At 41.8% G+C, this 26,916-nt stretch overlaps 4 protein-coding genes and 1 long non-coding RNA gene across 5 annotated transcripts in view; 2 read left to right on the forward strand and 3 right to left on the reverse strand.

Annotated features, from left to right (window-relative positions):
- The window catches only part of LOC131536091 (gastrula zinc finger protein XlCGF57.1-like), a 77,646-nt gene that overhangs the window by 19,109 nt on the left and 31,621 nt on the right, over positions 1-26,916 (forward strand). The window contains exons 5-7 of the mRNA XM_058768779.1: positions 18,904-18,947; positions 19,048-19,165; positions 19,627-19,845. The gene's annotated coding sequence lies outside the window, so the exon portion shown is untranslated. The remainder of the gene's footprint in view (positions 1-18,903; positions 18,948-19,047; positions 19,166-19,626; positions 19,846-26,916) is intronic.
- On the forward strand, positions 1,157-5,325 carry LOC131535815 (uncharacterized). The gene is given in 3 exon segments (XM_058768321.1): positions 1,157-1,940; positions 2,035-4,926; positions 4,994-5,325. Coding segments are annotated over 3 exon segments (3,798 nt in total). The 3' UTR covers positions 5,116-5,325.
- LOC131536130 (uncharacterized) lies at positions 6,098-9,590 on the reverse strand. The gene is made up of 3 exons (XR_009269852.1): positions 9,500-9,590; positions 8,014-8,048; positions 6,098-6,294 (listed from the first exon to the last, which is right to left on the reverse strand). It is a non-coding gene; the product is annotated as an uncharacterized LOC131536130 (long non-coding RNA).
- On the reverse strand, positions 10,507-17,655 carry LOC131535816 (nuclear factor 7, ovary-like). The gene is made up of 7 exons (XM_058768322.1): positions 17,620-17,655; positions 16,227-16,280; positions 15,997-16,092; positions 11,721-11,951; positions 11,624-11,646; positions 11,431-11,552; positions 10,507-11,012 (listed from the first exon to the last, which is right to left on the reverse strand). Exons 1-7 carry the CDS (start codon positions 17,653-17,655, stop codon positions 10,507-10,509), a joined length of 1,068 nt encoding a protein of 355 aa, XP_058624305.1.
- Positions 22,123-25,424, reverse strand: LOC131535818 (GTPase IMAP family member 7-like). The gene is made up of 2 exons (XM_058768324.1): positions 24,773-25,424; positions 22,123-24,429 (listed from the first exon to the last, which is right to left on the reverse strand). Exons 1-2 carry the CDS (start codon positions 25,422-25,424, stop codon positions 23,459-23,461), a joined length of 1,623 nt encoding a protein of 540 aa, XP_058624307.1. The 3' UTR covers positions 22,123-23,458.

The raw sequence follows: 26,916 nt of genomic DNA on the forward strand, positions 1-26,916 counted from the left end.
TTGGAACGCAACTGAAGTAACGTCTGTCATTTACATAATAAATAATAGTTTAGCATTCAGATACGTTACATCGCAAATATGGAAATATTATGGAATATTTGGATTTGTGGCGAATGAGAGAGGTAGGATACACGAGCACAAAGCTCCATTTCGCAAACAGTTGAGTGCGCACGCCTTTAAAGTATACTCCCTTTCCAGATAGCAAAAATCATTTGGGCCAGATCTGGTCCAGACCCATCGGACGTTCTGGACCAGATCCGTGTAACGGACTCGGGCCGGTGTCTTTTGGCACAACGGGCCAATACCGGCATGGATTCGGTTTTTCCGGATCTGGACCAGAACTGGGCCAGCTCCAGACCAGATGTGGATTCCTTTATGGTGATTTGGCCCAAATGTGGGCAGGATCTGGTCCAGTGCCATGCCGGATCTGGGCCAGCTCATTTTGTGTATTTTTTAAATATATATTGTGACGAGCGTCCCGATGGACTATCAGCGTTGCCCTGGAGACGTACACGGATCATCTGCACCTGCTCATCACGTCGGAATCGGCCACACCTGAAGCTCGTCAGCCCGCGGCCAGATAAGCCGCGTGAGGCTGCGAGACAGACAGAGTTCGCTCTGGCCAAGGACTAATGTGCTGTCTCTTTTCTCTCTCCCAGAAACCAGCGAGTGACCGATTCCGCTCTGACGAGAGCCACACAACGCACCCGCCGCACCAAGGGAGAATTTACAAAGAGCACCACGACACGCCAGCCAATCACCTCTCACTCTACCCTCTCACCTTGTTTGTGAATAAATCCACCATCCGGGGTATTTATTTGAGCTCTCCTTGTCGCGTGATTCTTCCACCCCGTCACAGTGGTGGAGAATGCGGGCATGATCGGAAGTTTCACCGACAAGTGAACTACACGTTCCAACCCCTCCTTTTTTTCTTTCTGTTTTCTGCACTTTCAGAATGGCGAGTACTCCTCTCCCAAGGATGGAAGAACTTCTCCAACAACTAACCGCCGTCAGCCTGCGCCAGCAGCAAATAGTGGAACATCTTGCGACCCGTCAAAGCCAGGCTGACCTGGAGATTGCCGCTCTTCGCACGGCCGCCCACCAGCGCGTTCCGTTACCAGACCCGTGAATCCAAGCCGCCCAACTACTGCCTAAAATGACCGCCCACGATGATGTGGAGGCCTACCTTCAGATGTTCGAGAATACGGCTACCCTGGAGGGATGGGATCCGGAAGATTGGGCCCGAGCCCTTGCACCGCTTCTCACGGGTGAACCCCAACGGACATTCTTCGGTCTCCCGACCGACATCGCGGGAGACTACGAGGCGGTGAAGAAGGAGATCCTGGCCCGGGTGGGCCTTTCCCCCGTGTGCGCGGCCCAGGCGCTCCATGAGTGGTCATATCAGCCTCGACGCCCGGCGAGGGCCCAGGTCGCCGAGCTCACCCGGCTAGCTCAACATTGGCTGCTAGTTGGAACGCCCACTGCTGCCCAGGTAACGGAGCGCGTCGTGATCGATCGCCTCCTCCGAGCCCTACCACGCCCGCTCCGCCAAGCCGTAGGCATGAAGAATCCCTCCACGACGTCGGAACTGGTGGAGGCGGTCGAGCTGCCGGAGGCGGCCCATCGACGCGAGGCAGGGGAGAGAGTACCGCCTTTTCCCCGGAGGGTGGCTCCGGAGCAACGCTCGCTGGAGGGCACCTCGCGACCAGTAGAGGGCGCGGCGGTCCCCGACATCCAGGAGGAGTCTATGCCTACCGCTCCCTCATCGCCAAGGGCCCGAACCTGGTGGGCAGGTGAAGATCGACGGCCGGCCGTATCAGGCCATTCTGGACTCGGACAGTGCCGTCAGCCTCGTCCAGACCAAGATCTTGGCACCGCCCCACCGAACAAAGCCTGTCCTCCCCCTCACATGTGTCCACGGAGATACACGGGAGGTGCCCGTGCGACGTGTCACCATCTCCGCGGCCCCTGGCGCCTGGCCGGTAGAGGTTGGCCTCGTGAAGGATCTCCCTGTCGCGGTACTGCTTGGATGAGACTGTCCGGGGTTTGAGGCCCTCCTCCGCGTCGCCACACAGCCTGCCCACCCAACTGGGGGCCGCCGTGGGCGGCGCATCTACAAGAAGCCCAGCCGCCGCCCCGTTCTCCTGGCCTCCGACAGCGGGAGAGATGGTGAGTCCCCCTCCCAAAATCCTAACCTTTTTTATGATGTCTATCAACAGGTCTCGGGAGGGGGCTCCTTTGGCCGGGCCCAACGAGAAGACGACCGCCTAAAGAATTGCTGGAACCAGGTCTGCATCCTCGAAGGGAAGGAGGTCCGGCCAAAACCCCATCCTCTCCCCCACTTCATCGTAGAGAACGGCCTGCTCTACTGTGTCGCCCAGCGAAGGGGGGAGGAAAAGAAACTTCTAGTGGTACCACGCTCCAAGACGGAGACAGTGTTGAATCTGGCCCATGCCCACCCAACGGCCGGACACCTAGGGGCCGGAAACACCATCAACCGTATCCGGGACCGCTTCCACTGGCCCGGCTTGGAGGCCGAGGTTCGTCGGTTTTGTCAGGCCTGCCCAGAGTGCCAGAGGACATCGCCACGCAACCCTCCCCCCTCTCCGCTCATTCCGCTACCCATCATCGAGGTGCCCTTCGAGCGGATCGGGATGGATCTGGTGGGCCCGTTGCCGAAGTCTGCCCGGGGGCATGAACACATCCTCGTCGTAGTGGACTATGCCACCCGGTACCCTGAAGCCATCCCCCTCCGGAAAGCGACCGCCAAGGCCATCGCTCACGAGCTTTTCCTGCTCTTCAGCCGGGTCGGTATCCCGACGGAGATTCTGACCGATCAGGGAACACCATTTATGTCCCGGCTAATGGCTGACCTGTGCCGACTGCTCCGGGTAAAGCAGTTAAGGACCACCGTATACCACCCCCAGACGGACGGACTAGTGGAACGATTCAATCAAACCCTCAAGCAGATGCTACGACGGGTCGCTGCTGAGGACAAGAAGGACTGGGACCAGATGCTACCCTACGTCCTCTTCGGTATACGGGAGGTTCCCCAGGCGTCCACCGGCTTTACCCTGTTTGAGCTCCTCTTTGGACGACAACCTCGCGGACTGCTCGACGTCGCAAAGAAGGCATGGGAACACCAACAACCCACCCCGCACCGGTCCCTCGTCGAGCACGTCACCGAGATGAGGCAACGAATCGACCGCGTCATGCCATTAGTCCGGGAACACCTGGCCAAAGCCCAGCAGGCCCAAGCTCGCCACTACGACCGAGCAGCTCAGCCCCGCGAGTTCCAGACGGGCGACCAGGTCATGGTGCTGGTCCCCACCTCCACTTGTAAATTCCTGGCAACCTGGCAGGGGCCCTACACGGTCATGGAAAAGGTGGGACCGGTCACTTATCGTGTGCGACAGCCTGGGAGGCGACGCCCCCATCAGCTCTACCACGTCAACCTCCTGAAAAAGTGGGTGGGGACCAGGGAACAGACAGCCGCCCTAGCAGCCATGCAGCCCGTCACCGTGGACATCAGTCCGGATCTGTCGACGAGCCAGAAGACTGAGCTGCAACACCTGATCGGTCAGTTCTCGGATGTGTTCTCCTCCGTCCCCGGGAAAACCCAAGTGGTCCAGCACGACATACAGACACCACCCGGAGTAGTCGTAAAGCAACGGCCCTACCGGATACCAGAGGCTCGTCGGCAGGCTACTGAGGAGGAAATTCAAGAGATGCTGAAGTTGGGGGTGATAGAACCATCACGCAGCCCATGGTCCAGCCCGATCGTCCTGGTCCCAAAACCGGATGGCACCCTCCGCTTCTGCAACGACTTTCGGCGCCTCAACGAAGTGTCAGAGTTCGACGGCTATCCAATGCCCCGGGTGGATGAGTTACTGGATCGACTGGGAAGGGCCCGGTATATCTCCACCCTGGACCTGACTAAGGGATATTGGCAGGTGCCCCTCTCCAACAACGCCAAGCCTAAGACGGCCTTTTCGACCCCCTCCGGACATTGGCAGTACCGGACCCTTCCCTTCGGCCTTCACGGGGCTCCAGCCACATTTCAGCGGCTGATGGACATCATCCTCCGACCCCATCAGCAATATGCCGCCGCCTACTTGGACGACGTGGTCATCCACTCGGAGCGTTGGGAGGACCACCTGGACCGTCTGCGGAGGGTGCTCACGGAGCTGCGTAAGGCTGGACTCACTGCCAACCCCAGGAAATGTCACCTAGCGCTCGCTGAGGCCAAATATCTGGGTTTTCGAGTCGGTCGGGGCCTTATAAAGCCCCAAGAAACGAAGGTGGAAGCGGTACGGGATGCCCCGCGGCCCCGGACGAAGACTCAGGTACGAGCATTCCTGGGGTTGGCCGGATACTACCGCTGATTCATCCCCAACTTTTCCTCCATAGCTGCCCCCTTGACAGACCTGACCAGAAAGGGGCAGCCTGAACGCGTTGAGTGGACTCCCGCGACCGAAGAGGCGTTCAACCACATCAAGCGCGCACTTACGGAGGAACCGGTGCTACGAGCCCCCGACTTCGGCTGCCCCTTTCTGCTGCAGACCGACGCGTCCGAGGCAGGGTTGGGAGCCGTCCTCTCCCAAGTGCAGGAAGGTGAGGAACACCCTGTCCTCTACATCAGCAGGAAACTGACGAAGGCCGAGAAGAATTACGCGACCGTCGAGAAGGAGGCTCTGGCCATCAAGTGGGCAGTCCTGGAGCTGAGGTACTACCTGCTGGGCCGGAAGTTCACCCTGCTGACCGACCACGCACCACTTCAATGGATGGCCAGGGCTAAGGACACCAATGCCAGGGTGACGAGGTGGTTCCTCGCGCTCCAGGACTTCTGTTTCACCATCCGTCACCGGGCTGGAGCCTCCAACTCCAATGCCGATGGACTCTCTCGGCTGTGGTCAGCCTTTGCAGGTCTGTCAGGGGTCACTCCCCGCCCACCCCCAGTTTCCCCCTTACTGTTACCTTTTGTTTCCACCAGGACCAGGAAAACGCTTAGGGGGGGGGAGTGTGACGAGCGTCCCGATGGACTATCAGCGTTGCCCTGGAGACGTACACGGATCACCTGCACCTGCTCATCACATCGGAATCGGCCACACCTGAAGCTCGTCAGCCCGCGGTCAGATAAGCCGTGTGAGGCTGCGAGACAGACAGAGTTCGCTCTGACCAAGGACTAATGTGCTGTCTCTTTTCTCTCTCCCAGAAACCAGCGAGTGACCGATTCCGCTCTGACGAGAGCCACACGACGCACCCGCCGCACCAAGGGAGAATTTGCAAAGAGCACCACGACACGCCAGCCAATCACCTCTCACTCTACCCTCTCACCTTGTTTGTGAATAAATCCACCCTCCGGGGTATTTATTTGAGCTCTCCTTGTCGCGTGATTCTTCCACCCCGTCACAATATATATATATATAGGCCTTCATACACATACAAATAAGTTGTATACATATCTAGAATTCAAACACAATTTGTTTATTTGTACAGTGCTTTTCACAATACATATTCCAATGCAGCTTGACAGAAAATGCATTTAAAAAGAGTATTGCATTTAAAAGTTACAAATAAAAAGAGTAATGTCCATATGCCACAGTATTTGTACAGTTCCAGGATACAAGTAGATAATGACTATTTAAGTAGAAATGATAAATACCTTTAAAGCAATGATTACAAGCATCTTACCCAGACAGCAAGGAGTGTCGGCCCAGATCCGGCCCACAACTGGCCCGCATGGATTTCATACGGGCCAGATGTGGGCTGGATCTGGGCCAGAACTATGTTGCTGTCTGGGTACATAATACATAATTAAATATCTTTTTTTTTCTTAAAGGTATAATATGAAGGTCTTAGACAACAAAAAGTTTAAAGAAATGATTTAGATGTACAGACAATTACTGTCCTGAACACTATTAAAACAATATTCATATTAAAACAATTGAATTACTACACAAAACATCTTTTACTACACTACATCTTTTCTTTTGATATTTTTTGCATCAAAAGCAAAATTAAAGTTAATTTAAAACTACCCCAAGTAGTAGAAGTCTCTACTTCTAGTGCTTACTGTACATAATATTCACCAAGTTTAAAACAGTGCTGCACAATGAGAATGAGAAGAATCTGAATAATTATCACAGGGAAAGGTCTTACAAATGTGTGTCACCATTGTGTGCTTGAGTTGGTTCTAGTTGTTCGAGTCTTCTGCAATGCCGTTTTTGAGGTAAATGCGAGCCCTCCATCTGACTCCACAGCTTAAAGACAGTTCCCCCCTTTTCGTTGTCTCTAAAAAAAAAAAAGATTAAATATTTTAATATTAATATATTAAATATATTATACACACACACATACATACAGTACATATATACACAAACACACACATAAGGTCAAAAGTTTACATACACCTTGCAGAATCTGCAAAATGTTAATTATTTTACCAAAAAAAGAGGGATAACACATTTACATATTGTCCACAAGAGAAAAAATTGTTGAATTTATAAAAATGACCACGTTGTTTACATCCACTTGATTCTTAATACTTAGTTGTTCCCTGAATGATCCACAGCTGTGTTTTTGTTTAGTGATAGTTGTTCATGAGTCCCTTGTTTGTTCTGAACAGTTAAACTGTCTGCTGTTCTTCAGAAAAATCCTTCAGCTCCCGCAAATGCTGTGCTTTTCCAACATTTTTGTGTATCTGAACACTTTCCAGCAGTGACTGTATGATTTTGAGATCCATCTTTTCACACTGAGGACAACTGTGGGACTCATATGCAACTATTACAGAAGGTTTAAACGCTCTCTGATGCTCCAGAAGAAAAAATAATGCATTAAGGGGTGAAAACTTTTTGAATTTGAAGATCAGGGTATATTGAGCTTATTTTGTCTTGTGGGAAACATGTAACCCAGACAGCAACATAGTGTTGGCCCAGATCTGGCCCACATCTGGCCCGCGTGAAATCAATGCGGGCCAGATGCGGGCCACATGTGGGCCGGATCTGGGCCGACACTGCTTGCTGTCTGGGAAGTATCTTCTGTAGCTTCTGAAGGGCAGTACTAAATGAAAAAAATATTTAGGCAAAGTAAGAAAAATGTACACCTTCATTCTGTTTATAACTTTTCACCCCCTTAATGTATTGTGTTTCTTTCTGGAGCATCAGTAAGCGTTTTTCACTCCCAGTTCTTGTTGATTATATACTGTAATTATTAAATGATCGTACACAAAATTAATAGTAGTTATTATGATTAATATGGTTTGGAATTGGTAAAAGTGCTTAAAAAATATTATCATAATATTGAATCGCCTAATAATTATGCACGCACTGTATATGCTTTTCCACATCATAAATGTTATCCATGGTTAGCATTTTTTAATTTTCCTGTAATCGAGTAATTTTGTCCTCCTTTGTGTTTAACAAAGATAATGTTCATTCTGCTTACTGTCCATAGGTGTAAAGTAAATAACTGATATAACAGAAGAAAAGCAAGGGGAAACTGTGCCACCTGTTTTATATATTAAAAAATACACAACTAATTGCATATTACACAGATATGTTATGAATGTATTTGTTTAATTTAGTATTACAAAGCAAGGAAGGCAATGTTTAAGCCTTACACATAAGAGTCAGAGTTTATTAACATGCTCCACTGTGGAAATTAGTGCATGGGACATCAGTGTCATACACACTTCCTTTAATCACCGACTTGAGATGAACAAGGGTTTGTACCCAAATGACACACAGACTATAGCATTGCTAGAGGACTATGACTGTCATAACAGGTATATTGTTCAGGATGAGTGTGAAGTTATTTGAAGGAGCATTTCTCCAGAAAGCTGTAATTCAAAATCGGCCCTAACAAACAGTATGTTTCGAACAGCACAAGTTGTAACATTATCAGGTACTCATTATTATCAATACTCAATTATAAATTGTGGCATTCAAATAGCTTGAATAACTCAAACTCCACTGAAAACTAAAAAATAAAAAAAAAAAAAAATGGACTCACCTTACTATGTGACAGTCCCGGCTCTCAGGTGGAACCTAAAATTGAAACAGATCGTTATATAGTGTTGCTGGACAATTTCTCAGTTAATTTACCCAATTAACATGGAGCATACCGTTAACAGAAATAAAAGCATATTTTGGCAAAGCTTTTATAAATAAAAACCATACCAAACAATATAATGTAACACATGTCTGTCTCCTCAGTGCCCCTCTGTTTCTATCATTCAGTGTGCCTGAAGCGTTCTGCCTGCTTATTCAAGGGGACTGGGCTCGTCAAAGTTTGGACACATTACTGTTTTTAATCTTCTTGAAATAAGTCTCTTATGCTCATCAAGCCAGCACTTATTTGATCAAAAATACAGAAAAAAAAAATTGTGAAGTATTAAAAATAATGAAATGAAATAAAATAATGGTTTTCTATTTTATTATACTTCAAAATATAATTTATTTCTGTGATCAAAGCTGAATCTTCAGCATCATTACTCCAGTCTTCAGTGTCACATGATCCTTCAGAAATCATTCTAATATACTAATTTGATACTCCGTTGTTATCGATGTTGGAAACAGTTGTGCTGCTTAATTTTTTGGGAACCTGTGATACTTTTTTCAGGATTTATTGATAAATAAAAGTTAAAAAGAAAAGCATTTATTTATTCAGCTTTGCCATCACAGAAATAAATTATATTTTAATTACAATTTTAAAAGTAATTATCAGTTAAAATGTTTTTTATGAATATATTGTAAAACGTAATTTATTCCTGTGATCAAAGCTCATTTCAGCGTCATTACTCGTCTTCAGTGTCACATGATCTTCAGAAATCATTCTAATATTATTATTTGCTGCTCAAGAAACATTTCTGATTATTATCAGTTGAAAAACAGTTATGCTCCTTAATATATGCAGAAAGCATGATATACAACCATTCAAATGTTTGGTGTGTGTTATTTAATAGAAATGACTGTTTTTATTTAGCAAATAGGCATTAAATTGATAAAAGTAAAAACATTTATAATGAAGCAAAAAATATATTTCAAATAAATGATGTTCTTTTGAACTGTATATTCATCAAATCATAAAAATGTTTTCAGAAAATGTTAAGCAGCAAAAACTTTTTTTTTTTTTTTTTTACATCTAATAATAATAATAATAATAAGCACCAATAAAAATCCAGCACTAAATCAACATGTTAGAATGATTTCTGAACGATCATGCACTGAAGACTGCAGTAATGATGCTGAAAACTCACAGGAATAAATTACATTTTAAAATATATTCAAATGATATTTCACAATATTACTTTTTTAATTTTATTTTTGATCAAATAAATGCATGCAGCCTTGAGGGTTAGCACTTAAACATTAACATTGCTAGCCCACCATGACAGGCAGCAATCTTAAACATTAAATTTTAATAGAAGCAGTCAAAATGACTAAAGTTTAAATTAAGTAATTAAGTTAAAATTCGTTAATTAGGTATAATTACATACCTCTGGACCGTTTTCTTCATGTTAGCAAGTCCTCTGATAACATAGGCCTAAATTGTTCGCCGGTCCAACACCGATCTAAGGAGCAATAAAACACCAAACCTTTAAGTTATCAAGTACACAACATAATAAGAGATTATTTTGTTAGTAGAACAGTGTGATATCATACGGTGTGACATACCTTGGTGAAGTTTTTGAGGATAACAGCGTACAGTCAGTGCCTCGATCGTCTTGACGTCTTCTTCTTCTACTAAGGTTTATTGGCGGTTGGCAAACAACTTTTTGGTGCATTACCGCCACCATCTGGTGTGAGTGTGGATCAGAATGTAGTGTAGCATTGTTTTAATATATATATATATATCCTTCCACTCAAATTGGTTTCTCTAAGATATTGAAACAGTATATTACAACACATTGTTTTTACTCTTTCCGCGAAATGCTAATCAAGCCAGCATTTATTTGATCAAAAATACAGGAAAAAGTATTACAATTTAAAATAATGGTTTTCTATTTTAATTTACTTCAAAATACAATTTATTGCTTTGATCAGAGCAAATATCTTTGACGTCTTCTGTTCTGAACTGCAGAAAAAAACGCGCTCGTTTCGGACGCGGCCCGGATCTGCTCTGCGACAGTAGTTCCCGCCACTGAAACGGGGCCCGGGCTGGATCCGTGTTACAGCACTGAAACGGATGTGACTGTAATACGGATTTGCCGGTTTGAAAACGGATCCGGCACAGAGTCAACTGCTGTCTGGGTTGTCAGGGTATGTGAGAGACACGTTCAGAATCAGCACATGGTCACTGTCTAGGGGGCTTTGTTTTCAAGCGCGCAACTCATGGCATCCGCTATTCTTCTGCTGGCGGTTATCAAACAGCGTTGTATTACTGAGGGCGCCCCCTTCTGGATTGGGGGTGAATTGCCTGTATTCGTCGTAAGGCCTCATGCACCGAACCGAGACGCCCATACCGTGACGGTTTGGTACGAATACATGTACCGTGCCACCCCTACTAACTACTGAACGGTAAGATCCTCATAGTGAAAATAGTATAACAACAGAAGAATGGAAAGAGTGTGTGAGTGAAGGAGGTTGTGAATGTGTGTAGATGTGTGTTAGTTACAGGATCAGAGAATGACACCGTTCCTCTGTCATAGTCCAGATTCACTCTCACACGATCAAGCTGCTGTTCAACACGAAAGCCAAAGACAGGCTGCTCAGACAGGCTATACTGATCGTACCACACACTCCAGACACCAGTCTTATAGAAATCACGTCCTTTCCTTTGGTTTGATGCTGTAGTTACTCCAAGAATCCAGTCTGAACTCTCTTTAACCTCCACATCCCAGCAGTGTGTTCCTGAGTTAAAACCCTCTGAACCCAGAACACAGGGATACGAGTCAAATCTCTCTGGATTATCAGGAAGAGGTAGTTTGTTCCAGTTCCATCTCACACTGGTCAGATCATCAGACGGGACGAGATGTGGATGTGCCGTGTTTGGATCCAGAATCACAGGAGCTGATGAGACACAATCAACACAGATTATTATCAATCTATTGATCAAATACATCAGACATTTTTCTGTTATCATATTTACATGCCCTGAGACTGATGCTCAATCAGATCAAAACATTAGGACTTTTCACACTAATTTAGAAGAGGGGTTAGCACCAGTTTATACCCAGTGTTATAGAACCCTGTTCCGGAGCAGAGTTAGCACCACTTTTGTGGTGCCAATCACATGCCTTATATGCTTTGGACAGTTACTGAAATACTGCGCATTGTATAAACATTCGACCATTTTAAGAGATGTCTCGATCACAAAAAATCATTGAGTGCACTGGAACGATCACTCCCTAAAAAATCCCACAAAACACTAGGGAGCAATGATGACTAATTCAAGACTAACATTTAGATCTTCTGCAGTCAGACTCACTGTTCTGGACGATGTCCTGCATCTTCTTCCAGACTCTGAAGGGCAGGTTGCCCAGGTAACGTGGCACATGAATTAAAGCTCCAGAAGGCGTCTGTGGATCCGGCTGTGATGAGATCTGGACTCTGGAAGAACATTCAGGATCAGAACTGCAGTGGCTTTGGACCAGAAGCAGAGACACCAGCAGATCACTCACCTTTCCATTGAGACTGGAAACTCCTGCAGAACAAACACACCATTGATCATCAACAACTCAATCAATCAATCAATCAATCAATGATCTGAAATCAGACCTTCAGAAAGCAGACGTCACTGGCTTTCATCATCTCCTCCGTGTCTTTGATTGTGTGTGAAAGAGCTGAGATGTGTCTGTTCATCTCCTCCAGCTTCTCCTTCATTATCTGCTTCTTCTGCTCCTCTTCCTCCCTCAGTGCAGTGATTGTAGCTTCTTCTTCATCTCTGAGAAACTGATGAAGCTTCTCAAACTGCTGTTTAATCTGACGCTCTGTGTGCTCAGCTTGAGACTGAAATCAAACGAAATTCACTTCAATCGTCTCAAAGATGCACGATTCTTTGCTTTGCATGTATCTCCTCACTGGTAATAGCAAGTATATGTTTGTTTATGCTTATTTTGCACATAAATTCAGCCTGATTAAGTTTTGTAAGTTGTTACGTTATGGCAGGCCCGGCGCCAGGATCCACACACCGTACATATAAATAATAAGGATAACAAAGTAGTAGAGGCACAAAACAAGTGTCGAAATATGACATCTCTTTATATTATTTCGCATTTCTAGGCATCTCTGCTGTTACTAAAATGACCATAATCATAGTAATAGGCGCACAGACTTAGTATGTGCCACGAGACGCACTCTGTTATGGAAAAAAAACAGCGGAAGAGATGATCCCGTGGTAGCCGCATTTAACGGTGATGAGGAATGGGCTCATATAGAGTGATGATCGCGAGGAGCCATGACAGGTCCAGTGACAGGCGCATTTTTCAGTGGCAGGTCCAGAGGCTGGCGCATATAGTGGTGGCGGGTCGAGTGACAGGCGCACATGGATGTGGCGGCGGGTCGACTGGCAGGCGCGTTTGGCGGTGGCAGGTCGAGTGGCAGACTGAGCCACTGCCACGGAATGGAAAGATTTTAATAATCATTAATTGACTCTGCTATCTATCACTTACCTAATCTCAGGCTGATGGCTTCAGCGCGCTAATGAAAAACAACATGAAGGCGAAGTGGAATGCGGCGTCAGAGGTGGCGTTTTCTTGATGGATATTTCAGCCTGCGAGGTTGTAAACATTTGTTCATTAAATGTAACTCTCATGAGCTCTAAGCGGAAAAGAAAACCCAAAAGCGAAGATACTGTCTGTAATAAATTAGACTTTATTATTCAAACTGAACATCAGAGGGCAGGGCCGCCAAGTCCCAGACAACTCCAGCAGGGCAGAGATATGAGGATAGAGTTAATTTCGCTAATATGGAGTCCAGTCAGAACAACGAGCAGTCCAAAGAAAAGAACAGGTGCGGACTCAGGCGTGCAGTAGAGAGATCAAAGAGCAATCCAGGACTATAGACAGTGCCGACTCCGAGAGACCAGGAAACGCTCCAGCAGCATCAGTCCCGAAAGGAGATCGGTAGGCTGAGCGGAGACGTACAAAATGTGCATAAAACAATCAATATCACGTTCGTTTCATTATTCCTAAAACTAAACTTCCTAAATTTTTATTGTGAAACTGGCTGCTGCTGCATATCGTTATAATAATCATAATTATATTTTTCCCCACACGACAGAACGCTTCCCATAATGAAAAAAGCAGATGGCCACAAATGGCAGTGCAGTGCAGTGCACATTTAACTTACCATTAAAAGAGTTGTAACCGCCTAGATGCTGTGCTGAACCTCCTGAGAAGCTTCTCATTCCATTCTCCTTCCTTCTGGAACTTATTTGTCAGGTCCTTTTTTTGGTTGGACAAGATGAGCTTTTCGCTGGTGTAACATGCTGCGTCTGTGTTCACTGAAAACTCGGTTCAGCGTGGAAAAGGAATTTTCGCACATTGTAGTAGATGCCCCAAATGTCACTGAAAGCTTTGCCGACAGAACATCACGGTATCTTTCCAGGGTGTGTGGGATCCACTTCTTGTCACTGGCTTTGTTTGAAAGTTCTTTCAGGAAGAAATTATGAGCTACGGTGAACTCAGATTCTGATGGTTCAGTTTTGGTTAATTGCAACAGCGGCTTGATCTTGTGCACATCCAGAAAATGTGGGCTGTCAGTGTCCATGGCACACAGAGCCTCTATCAGTTGGGTATTTCTTTCGTTAAATCGTGACGAAAGCTCCCCCAACACAACATCTAAAGCGCAAAAGAATATTCGTTTGCACTCATTTTTGTTTCCTTCACGTCGACCCACTGTGCTTTCAACCACATACTCCTCCATGGTTTTGTTCATGATTCTTTGTCGTTTGGATGTTGGTGTGGCGAGAGTGCTTGATAGCTGGTAATCACATTCACTCCACAGGTTTTCAAACGCCGCATCACATCGTAGACGTTCAATACACTCAAACGTGCTGCGGACAAGCTGGACACTGTTGTATAGATCAGCAGCCTCAGATTACAACAATTTATTTGGAGGATCGAGGAGGCCCAGGATTTTATGACTCATGTAAGCTATGAAGCTGTCTCTCTGTTACGGCTTTCAGTAAACCTGTAGCCTCAAGTCTGACATCTGTGCTGTACGAGTGAGTTGATTCGATTTCGTGGAGCGTTTCAGTTATGCTGTCACAGGATTTCACAATGACTGACACTGTAGCGAGGTGCCCAGTCTATCTCTGATCAAGCAGTCTTTTCAGTTTTTCAACAGTGTATTGTGCAGCGAACATGGGTTTGCGGAAAAAAATGTGTAGAGGGAATTGCACACATTGAAGAATTCCTCCATCGCCCTCTCAAACGGCATTGCATTTACCACCACCAAATGCAGCTGGTGATTAAAAGAGTGCACATATGGCACTTCGTGATTTAATTTGTCCTGCAGTATGTTTTGCATTCCACCGTGTTTTCCAGATATAACATTTGCACCGTCATAACACTGATTTAAAATCTTGTCAAGGCTGAGGCCAGCATTAGTTAGTTCAGTGATAAACTAGTTCAGTTAATGTCAAGGCGTCACATTGTTTGCTTGTGGTCATTTTCAGCAGTCTCTCTCACACACGATAACTGTCATCAACATATCTGAGTTCAATAGAAATGTTTTCACATCCAGTTGGGTCTTTAGTTCCATCCACTTTTAGGGTGTACCACGAATCATCAATCTCCTTTACAATGTATTCTGTGATAATCTCGCTCATTAGAGATATGATTTCATTCTGGATATCATGGGACGTATACGTGGCATTACACGGAATTGTGCTGAAGGCTTTTGCGAATTCTTTGTCCTTTTTCAGTGTGTACTCTAATAAGGCCAAAAAGAGACCACCACTTTTTTCTCCCATGGAGTCCACGGAATCTAAACTCCCTCGCAAAGCAAGCTCGTTCGTAGCAATAAACAGCACAATGTCCACTATTCCTGACACATACACACAGTGTCTGTCTAGTTGCTCAGCACTGACAATAGTGGAGATTTCTTTACCCATTGCGCTGCGAGTTTTTTGGTCTTCCACAAAGTCATGCATTTTAAATGCTCCTTAGAAGTTTCATGCTTCCCAAATCCATTAGTGCTGTCATTTACATGTTTCCAGTTTGAATAACCGGTATGAGTGAAAGCTCGGTCAGAATTTGCATTTGATCCAATACTGAATTTTCTGCATGCAAAGCAGAAGGCTGCATCTGATTTACATGAGTATTCAAGCCAGTCTTTGTTCTTATACCAGGCACTATAGAAGGCCTGATTTCTCCCAATAAAATCATGGGTTGGGTATTTATCAAGACGAACCTGATTTGGCTCCTTATCCCCAAGGTCATCAGGGGCCATTGGCTGGGGTAAAACAGGTGCGATTCATGACAGAATCGCACGTGCCTCTGAGCTGCCTCTGTTGGCTCAAAGTTGATTCCCTGATTACTTTTGTTGTTTTGATAAATAAAGATTTATGTTATGTTTCTCTCTTTCTTTCATGGGCCCTATCAGATCCCACACATAGCAACCATGTCTGAATGAAAATAAGTAGATTTCATATTAAACAGATTTACGGACTGCTGGTGATTTTAACATTATTAGTCTTTCAGTTTTTCTGTGGAAAGACTAATAATGAGGTTCAAGATTAAAAGCTCACTAGAAGTTAGTTACAAATGTAAAATATTTTATTTGAAAAGTGTGAAAGGTGAGCACTAACCAATGAGACTGCTGCTTATATGTTAGTCCCGCCCACTGTCAAATCAACCGGCACTCAGGGGCTTTGTTTATATGAACCGATACCATTCCCAGAATAAAAAAGATTTTAAATGCATGTGCCTGACAGTTTATGAAATAAACTTCAAGGAGTAAACTCTTATTCAGGTCAATACAGGAGCATGCACTTTTCAGACAAAACAATGCATCTGTTCTAATCAAATGTATGAATATCAATCCTCACGTTGATGTGTTGAAGTGTTTTCTCAAACTCTCCTTTAATGTTTTCTTTGTGTTGACGTTTCTCCAGTAAGGACTTCAGTGCTGTATTGAGCTCCTCCTAGAATTTAAAGTGAAAATCTATAAGACACCAGAGATTTCTGTAATATGTTCACATTATATCAGCAAAATGGTAGTAAGAAATGTATTTATGCCCAGCTTTAATCATACTCATATACTCAACCATAGTCTTACCTTATGTGTTGAAACCACTTCACTGATGGGTCTGAAGTTATGATTGTTGTGTTGCTGTGAAGTAAAGCACACTAAACACGCAGGCTGTTTGTCCTCCAGACTAGAGGTCTGCGCGGGACTGTTTTTTAAGTCCCGCTCCCGCGATATATTTACTCTTTGTTCACCCGCTGTCCGCTTTGAATAATTTTCTTCCCGACCCGACCGTTCCCGCTAAATTTAGATCTCGTTTCCAGAATCACACATTTAAATTTCCTCTACTGAAAGAAAGACAAATAGGCTAACAAATAAAAGTGTAGTCTGCACAAAATTGTATTTGTTATTTTATTCGTCGTCAAGAGTCTTTTATTGACAGCAAAATGTTAAACGAATTTTGTGTCTTAAGACACGAAATTCGTTTAACATTTTGCTGCCAACACAGTAGGAAAAAAAAGTGTCACAGAGAAAATAAAAATGTACAAAAATTGTATTCCTTATTTTTATTCGTCTTGTCAGGATACAGTTCGTTTAACAAGTGTCGCATTAAAAAAAATGTAGGTTGTACAAAAATGGCCTATTATAATTTTATTCGTCTTGTCAAAATACTAAATTAGTTTAACATCTTGCTGTAAACACAGTAGCTAGCCTAGGAAAAGTGTCGCGGAAGAAAAATAAATAAATTGGACATGTGTCATTTAAAATTATAGGCTAAGCAAAATATAAACAAAACCGAGTTGAGCGTTCTTCAAGGACAGCGCATCCACACTTTGCTCCATCTTTATTCTGCTCTGTCACTCATCGACAACCTGCCTGTTCTGTCTGTGGGCCGTATATTCACTGGTAGGCTACAGCCTGCTCTGAGCATCGTTATACACATGCTGCGTACAGACACTCGCAAATAAAACGAAGCACTGTTTCATGCGTGCTGCGCGTGCATAACAGTCCCGTGCAGGCTGTACCGATGCTTGAATAAAGCGCAGATATGTTGTTCTGAAAAGACGTCGGGAACGGGATATTGTTAGACCGCCCGCTCCCGTTCAAATTGCACCAGAGTTACCGACCGCAACCGCGTTTTATTCGGGAATTTAATCCCGCGTCGTAAGAAATCTGGTCGGGTCCCGCGGTTCCCGCGGGACAGCCGCGGGAATGCAGACCTCTACTCCAGACAGAAGAGTTTGAGTTTCTCTCTGTGTAAACTGCAGAACTCCTCTGAGGAACGTCTCTTATTTCTCTTCTTCAGGAACGACTCACACAAGTTTTTTAAAGCAAGATTAACTGGAGGTTGATGTCTTGAAGTTCTCCTGCAGACGGGACACTCCTGAGTTTGTTTGGTTCTCCAGAACTGTTGAAGACACTCTTTACAGAAACTGTGACTACACGATAGAATAACAGGAGTCTTGAAGATTTCATGACATACAGGACAAATATAATCATATTTAGCTGATGAAGCCATCGTCACTGTTTGAGCTCCAGCAGTATTAACTTTACTTTCACTTTCTGAATGATTCTTTCAAAAATGAATCCCAAAGAAACTGCTCAAAAACCCTTCTTGAAAGCATCTTTCTTCATTCGTCACAGATCACTGATTCTTGTTAGCTTTTGTCGAGACATCGAGAGCCAGTCTGACAGAAGAGAGAAACGAATCAGTCTCTTCCTGCTGAGTGTTGTAAGAGGGCGGAGCTTCTGGTCACGTGTGTGTTCAAACTATGTCACTATCAGGATTTCTTAACTGTCACCGTCCCACCTGTGGGACGCTTGGCACTCTTTTTTCCGTTGTCTTTTTTCCCTATCAAATATTTGAGTAATCATCATAAATTATATATCATTTGAAAGCTTAAAACCTCAAAATTCATCCTTCAAAATTCATTTTGAAATCGGACATTGCTTTACCATGGAAATTGTACTTTAAAATCTTTTGGCGGTCTCCTCCCCCTTAGTGGGTGGTGTCAAGTGTCATATTACACAATGTATTACGGTCTTTCAGAATCAAAACTTTTTAGAATCTTGACAAAATACATATTGCCGGAAAGGTCTGACTCTCAGGATTCCATATTTGGTGGTCTTTTTGTGATCGGAGTAATATTGACAGAGACATTTAGACATTTGTGACAGAAAAATGCATTTAAAAAAATTAAATGAAGTTGAATGGCACCCGGTGGCTGTTTGCGGTATGACACCCTAAATAAAATCTCACAGGAACCTCAATTTTTCTCATATCAACTTCAAATTTGGAACACAACTTATTGAGACATAAGGCTTTAATTTTATGCCAATTTTAGAGTAAAACCTGTTATGTAAAATATTTATTTTATATAAAATATATAAAAAATAATATTTTGTATTTTCTTTACAGTAAATTTAAACTTCTATAACTTTTTGATACTTTCATATTTTAAAATAATTCCACTTTTGCAGTAATCTGCTGATTGTCTTCTTAAAAAAGAGTCCAACCTTATGTCTGTATTCCAAAGCATTCATGAATTATAAGAGTTTAAGTTTGGATAGTGCACTTTCATGTATATGTTCAAAAATGGGGGGTGACAGTTGGTTAATGTGAACAAAATGACTTCAAAATTTACTTTAAAGTTTGATGCTAGAAAACCTTGAAAACAGAAATATAACAGAAAATAATAGTTAAAAAGACAAGCAGCACAAACCAGTGTCTGACATCATCTTCTTTTTTTTCTTCTTTTTTTTACAGAAAAAATGCTGAATTTATGCATGAACATTCATCAAACATATGAGGTGTGAATTCTGTGTCTGGTACTAATGATTGTAAAAAAACCCTGCAATATTTAAGATTTAATAATTACCTTACAATATATATTTATACATGTATTTCAAGGCTGCAATTTGCAAAATCTTTCAAGCTAATGCTACTGAAATGGAGGTCAAGGGGACTATGAAGAGGTGGCTCCAGCTGGCAGATCACAAGGGAGGACTCCAGGAGACAGACACACTCTGTGAGTTTAGCCCCCGGTTTCACAGACAAGGCTTAAGCCTAGTCCTAGACTAAAATGTAAATCTGAGCTGTTTCAACTGAAAGAAACTTGCACTGACTGATCTTAAACATGTCAGTTCCTTTGTTTTGTCTTAAGATACACACCGGTAATGTTTTTTTCTAAGGAATGTTTATAAAAATTACTTAAATATCCTAATTGAACAATGGCCTAATCCTGGTTTAGGCCAAGTCCTGTCTATGAATCCGGGCCTAAATGTCCCATCTCTTTAACTTTCCATACACATGACACACTATCACATTTCTATAATTCAAATCCCTTATAGGATCTTTATGCTGCACCAATTAATGTAAGCAGCAACACTTCCCATAATATCTAATGTACTTGTTAATTTGTAAGAAGAATGACATCAATGCTTATATTAGTTGCTTATATACTGTCTCACCCTTATCCCTGGGTTACAGTAATCAGCTGATCCAATTGGTATCCAGACCAGACGGTGGACCTGCACCCAGGAGCGACCACAACACATCCCTGACTGTCAGCGGAGACCCCTGTGAAGATCCCTGTGAAGACCTCATTGATGGCCCCAGCACAGATCCTCAGCAAAGACTACGAGAACCAGACTGCACAGACCCTTTTTACCAGCTTCACCTGCTAGCATGATATTACGTCATGCAGAAGTAATCCCCACACACCCACACACCCATCGGTTTTTAGGACACACTTAAAGAGCGAAACACCGTGGCAGGTGTCGATTTAAAAGTAGGCACATTTCCTACCTTATTTGTAAATTAAATTAATCTCCAATCCTCCTTCTATCATTTCAGGTTTATCCATTGTTATTCAAATGCTATAAAAACATACAGCTGCCTTCCCAAGTAAAAACTACCAAATAACGTTTACACATAGTTACGTTATGAAATGTAATATTCAGAGAGATGGGGGGGGGGGATTCCCCCGGTATGGCTCTGCATCCACAGGATGTTTTTTTTATTTTTTTATTATCATTATTCCCAATATTGATAATAATAAAAGACACTGAAAAGACATTACAGTTTAATCGCTTGAATTCACATTATTTATTTTCATTCTGATGAAACAGCTGCAAGTTCAGAATTACTATTCTCTTTATTTGACAAATTAAAATGATGGGGTAATGCAGTGCGGTTTTACTTGCTCAAAACAATCATACTAAAAAATACATGTGTTAAAAGTTAAAATGTTACTATGTCCATTCAGTGGCTGCTATGAGATACTTGTTTAACATCACAATAAGCTAAATCAATATTAGAATATATTATTATTAAAGCTGGGTGACTTCTCTGATATAGACACAATAGCACTCATCCCTGTGTGCTCGAACAAGGAAAAACTTCTAGTTGAACCAATGAGTATAGGGGAGATCACAGTGCAGCCAGGACTCTGTAAGCACCATCAGCAGAAATTGCGATATTTTTAACAAATCCTGCAAGGTGTGCAGTTCCTCTGTTTTTTGTTCCCTGCAGAAACTGCACGTTTCTCGAAATCATGGATGGCAGCCCGAAAACTGGATCCCCAGTTTAATTCCTCCTTTCTTTCTTTGTCTCCGAGGACAAAATATCATGGCATATGTCAAAATATCAAGGCAATTTTGATTTCTCAAGTCATAGCCCCTTTAACATCATTGTTATTTCAGCAGAATACTACAGAATAATCTTTTGAGTAACTCAAAAGAGGCATTCAAAAATAACCTTTTTATATGTGGCCAAAATATTTGCGTAAACATTCAAAAACAGGAACAATCGGACTGAAAAAAAAAAAAAAACATCTTGTGATTCATGTCTTTATCTTCCTAAAGAGGAGCAAGAAGAATGACAGAAACACTTGAACACTGTTCATCAGCTATCCTTTTATTTGTAACTGCCAAATTTTTAACAGATTTACAGAAGCCTCATTCAGCTATAAACACCTACAACCATCTTGGATGTTGAACTTTATAGCGCTTTATATTAAAGACTTTTGAGGGGAATTAAAATGTGGGCTTGATCTGTGCTATCAAGTTAGACACACATGACTGACCATCTCACTGATCAAGTCATGAAAATTAAGGAAGAAATATTTGTAGTAGATAAAGGCCAGACTGCAGCAGCTCAAACCCTCTTCTGGGGCCTCATTTAAATGTTTTGCAGAAACCATCCTAAATTTAATCTTACAATCATTTCTCAATTATGCGTATGTGTAATTCATAGAATGAACTTACGCACAGAAAACGCATGAACGCATCTCTTTCAGATGTGAAATATATGAATCGCAAATTATCTTGAACTTGCACGCAACTGAATGGTTTCAGCTCTCTGCCTTGTAAACGACTGATTACCAGTCATCGTCCAAATTCTTTAATTTAGAACAGTGAGCTGCAAGATCAGCTTACATTTCCAAAAACCTGCAGTCAAAAACAGTTTTTACAGATATGAGAATTACAAATTCACAGGCGTGAATTTAAGCGTACACACACTCTAAGATCAAATCTGTGCGTACGCATGCTTTATAAATAAGACCCCTGGTGTTAAAAAAAAAATTAAAAAATGAAATAAAACACTGTCAGGATTTACTAAAGACACGCAGTGAAGAATTAGTGCTGAAAAGGTGTGGATGTGCAGTTATTTTTGCAGCTGACCTTATTGCATTTGCATTTGTAGGGTTAAGACGCTAAATTTATGGGAGGAGAGCTAGTAAATTTACTGATATTTGCACCATTATTTAATGCCCAAAAAAGGAATATCTTAAAGCAGACAAATTTGCACTGCTTTAGGTAGATTGTGATTTGCCCTGTTTAGCAAATCTGGCTTATGTCATTTTTGTTCAGCTGTTTTTTTTTTCTACAATCTACAATTGTTCAGATATACAGTACTTGAACACTTACTATTGTTATTTGCACTATATCTCAGTGCACTATTGTATTACATGTTTTTTTGTTTGTTTGTTTTTTTGTTTTGTTTTTTGCATTACAAATTAGCAAATTTCTATAAGAGGAAAATTTAAATGTTTCCTTATGAATGAGATAGTTTAAGAAGAAAGCATGCATTGATTTAGTTTGACTAGTGTCGTGTGTGTGTCTGATCCTTGTCTCTAATTGAATTTCACACATCTTCTGTTTTTGCTAGTTTCTCTGTACTTCTGTTCGCAAGTTGAACTGGTGCTCTTTAACTCTGGCTAGAACTATTAGGATTTCACCAGTCATGATCAAATGCTCTTCTACACATCGAGACTCTTCTACTAAGCCTAACTGCTGCTTCTTCCAGTTTCTTCTCTTGAATGCATTAAGAAATGCCACACTTCACTTTTAAAGTGACATCCCTCCATTTTCTTTCACTATCATCTCTATTTTACTGAGCAGAACTTTGAACTGTGGGAAATTGGAAGACATGTTGTCCAGACAGAGGAATCAATTTCGTATGAGGGATTGAAGATTTGGATCACCATTCTGTAGAAATTGCTCAACAGTTTTATATTTCTCCTTTAGTTGATCTGAGTAATATTAAGCTGCTTATTTAAGCTGCATTTTTCTCCTCAAAGTTCAGCTCAGACTGAAGTTGTTTACATGGTCATTTCTCCTCAGCACAGCTGAAGAAACTACACTCTTCAAAATAAAGGTGCTTCACGATGCCATAGAAGAACCCTTTTTTTGTTTTTCGAAATGGTTCCATAATGAACCTTTAACATCTTAAGAACCTTTCTGTTTCACACAAGGTTCTTTGTGGTGAAAGCAGGTTCTTCAGATTATAAAAAGGCAAGAAAGAAATGGTTCTTTAAAAATCTTTGACTGAATGGTTCGATGTGGAACCAAAAATGGTTGTTCTATGGTATCTTTGTGATCAATCATAAAATAGTTTCTCTCAAGGGTCAGTCCATCACAAGTAGTCCACTTATTGTAAAATTGATCGCATGAAAGATTGCATACTCTAAAGATCTGTTTTTGTTTCAAGGAGCTACAACCATCATGAGCCGAGATACTGAAGTTTGAGTAAATGTCCATATATTAAAAAAAAAAAAAGTGGTGCAGCATGATAAGGACAGAGCCAAAATGTTTTTTCTCCCAAGGTTTTTTTTTTTCTTTTTCTTTTTTCTGTCACCTGACAGAGTTTGTGTTTCTTGTCACTGTGACCTTTGGCTTGAGTTTCAGGGTTTAAAATACACTTAATATTCAGCAATATCATTGATTTGACTGCAGTGACACTGTCAGATGAGAACAAAACTTGAATTCTTGAATTGAATTGAGCTGAATAATGACTCGTGTCTGATCATTGTGGTTTTTCATTGAATCACACACATCCTCTCTCTGAATGAAAGTATAACTGCCCTAAAAAGACCGGTTGCTTTGTGCTCAGATTCTTTTGCGGAACTCGCTCCTTCCTCACTGGTCAATGTTGGGCTGCTTCGCAGGAGGTGCAGATTTATATCAGAAAATGATCGCTCTGCTTCCTGTCGTGACTCCTCAACTAAAGACCAGTATTTTTTCTTCCATTCTGTGTTAGTGACCCGTTTGTTCTGCTGTTTGAACTGTTTCAATTTCTCATCCAGTTTCTGCTTCTGAATCTCCTGAATCTCCTGAATGCATTTCTCTGTTTCTTCAAACATGTCACTTGTAAAGTGCGTCCCTCCATTTTCTTCCATCATCCTCTCTATTTTACTGATCAGATCTTTGAACTGTGGGAAACTGGCAGACTCATTGTCCAGAAAGAAGAATCGACGTCCACAGCTCTGTATAAGTTCTTTAAGAGCTGGATCAGCTTTCTGTAGATACTGCTCAATGGTTTCATTTTTCTTTAACTGATCTTTGTACGTGAAGAGGATCATGGTGTATTTTAGTATCTGTTCTCCAAATACTTCTTTGAGATGTTGCACTGTATTTTTCTCCTCCTCAGTGAATCGACCCACTCTAATGATGATAATAAAAGCATGTGGTCCAGGAGAGGCGAATGTTACACATTTCACTATTTCTCTTTGAACCTGCTGTTTACTGAGTTCAGTATCGTAAAGTCCAGGAGTGTCAATTACTGATATTTCTTTACCCATCCTCACTGTAGTTTCTGACTGACACTGTTTGGTCTGAGAGGTTGAAGCGGCTGAAGAATCAAACACTTTTCTGCCGATGATAGTGTTTCCTGTGGCACTTTTCCCACATCCAGTTTTTCCAAGGAGAACCAGCCTGATCTGGTCTTTCCTCTCAGTCTCAGTAGTCTGTTGAATCTCATCTGGACTTTTCACTGGAGACTCTCCTGAAACTACAGATCAAATCAAATCAGTAATAAAACACTCCAGGGATTCTTCCTACAAGAGTAGTGCAACAAACTAGTGATGGAACAACATACAAAACTAATCATTGCCGTTAATATTGTTCACCGTCTAATGTACATGTAAATTAACTGTATGATTTTTACTGTACCACTAATAACCTACTCATAAATATAATGTAAAATCTTTTTTAGATTTGTATCGTGAAAAGCGCAATACAAATAAACTAGAATTTAATTGAATTGTTGTACACTGAGTAAACAAATCTATCTGTCTATCTATCTATCTATCTATACACACACACAGACACACACACACACACACAAAACTTACAATTGACAGGTGGATCTCTGTTGCTGCCACTCCTTTTCATTTGCTCCATGGTAAATCTCCCTCTGTTCTTCATCATCATTTCTTCAATTTTCTGTAGTAATCTTTCGACTTGACCTTCTACATGCTTCTTGTTACTGAAACAATGAAACTTTCCTCCACATTCAGTCACCAGTCGCTGGAGATCTGCATGATCTTTGCTTTGTAGATATTCCTCAATGGTCTGTGGTTCATCCAGATCCTCCAGTTCATCTCCACGTGTGAAAAGGACCATCATGTATTTCTGAACTTCAGGACCAAGTAAACCTTTAATATAATCCAGGATCTCTTCCTCATTTTGCACATGTTGCTCTAGAGGAACGGTGAGCAGAACTGCACTGAGACCTGCTGAACATCGAGAGACCAGCTGCCCTTTCAGTTCCTCCAGCTTCTCTTCAGACAGATCTGGATCCAGTAGATCTGGAGAATTAATCACGTGCACCCGCTTTTCTCCAATCTGTGTTTTACCCTCACAAATTTCAGTTTCATGCTTCTTAACTTTAAACCTCTTTTCTCCCAGTATGGTGTTCCCAGATGAGCTTTGGCCAGAACCATATCTGCCTATCAGAAGAATCCGGATCCCTGGATCATCTGAACTGTAGCAGATCTCTGACATCTCTGAATTAAAAGTATAGAATAAGATCAGAATCAGGTCAGGTCAAGCTATTGTTCTTTTAACCACAGGCCAAGAGTAAGAAAAGAACAAACACTCACTCTAATATATATATATATATATATATATATTGTACACTTTTTCCCCTGGACACTTTATTTGATCATTTTTGTTTAATAACAAAAACCTCTCCGAGGCCTGACGCCACACCCACTGTGTCTGTCATTGGCTCCTCCCGTCAGAATATATATATATATATATATATATATATTTATTTAACTCAAATGCTGGGGTCATTTTATTGTGTCATTTTTTTTAATTTATGTTGGGTAGTTTTTGTGTAACTCAGCTGCTGGGTCAATTTTTCTGACAGTACTAGTTGTAGCAAATGTATTTACTTAGCATACACATGAAATACAGATAAACAGCCTATAAGGTAAGGCTATTAAATAGCAGTCCCAAACTACTTTTTGTTAATACAATTTGGTATGAGCCACCACAGTCATTTAAACATGTACAAGACAAAGTAAAAATAAAATTTTTGGGCTATGGAAACAACAGTTACCGTAGTATACTTGTAAGTGTACTATTTCAATACTCCTTGGGACTAAATTGACCCACTCTCTAGTATATAAAAGTATACTTTTAAGTATACTTTAAGTATAACAGTAGTAAACTTTGAGTACACAACTAGTTTACATCAATGTTTTTATCTTGTACTACAATTATTCTAAAAATGAACTTATAGGTATACTGTTAGTTTACTAATTAAATACTTTTTTAGTGCACGTTGAAGTATAGTCTCACTAAACTACTAGTTTAGTAGTTTTATACTGAAAGTATACTCATAATTTTTTTAAGTGAACTTTACATCATACTTTAAGTATACTATTATGTCCCTATTTAGGTATTAATTTGTATATATTTTGTTGTATGAATATACAAAACATCAAAAGAATGAACAGGGTCTGCTTGTAAACAGAAACATTTTATTCTAGCTTCACACATTCTTTTTTTAAACACTTGAATGTGGGTAAGTTTCACAAATAAACAATAAAGAAATAAAAAACATTTTTGAACAAAAAGCTGAAAAAGACTGAATTGGATTCAGAATGATAATCAAAACGTAGATGGAGTCGATCAACACCCCAAAGCTTGACAGTCATTATTACCTCTTCATCGGTTGACATTTTATTCCATAACGTCACACAGTTTTTAAACTGTTTTATGTCAGATGATCATGCTAGATCACACGTGGAAGCATCTGTTGTTTAGGTTTCTTTTTTTGGGGGATTGTGTACTAGCGCCCATAACAATGAAAACACGGATTCTAGGAGCACAAGTATAGCTCAAATATATTTCGATTTTTTTTCTAAGTATGTCAAGTATACTTAAATGTCATTTTAATTATATTTCTGAGAAGTACATAAAAAGTAGACTAAAAGTATACTTTCCTCTTTTTTTTGTTTTTGTTTAAAAGAAGTATACTAATAGC

This window comes from Onychostoma macrolepis, chromosome 03, assembly GCF_012432095.1.
Source record: "Onychostoma macrolepis isolate SWU-2019 chromosome 03, ASM1243209v1, whole genome shotgun sequence".
NCBI lineage: Eukaryota > Metazoa > Chordata > Actinopteri > Cypriniformes > Cyprinidae > Onychostoma > Onychostoma macrolepis.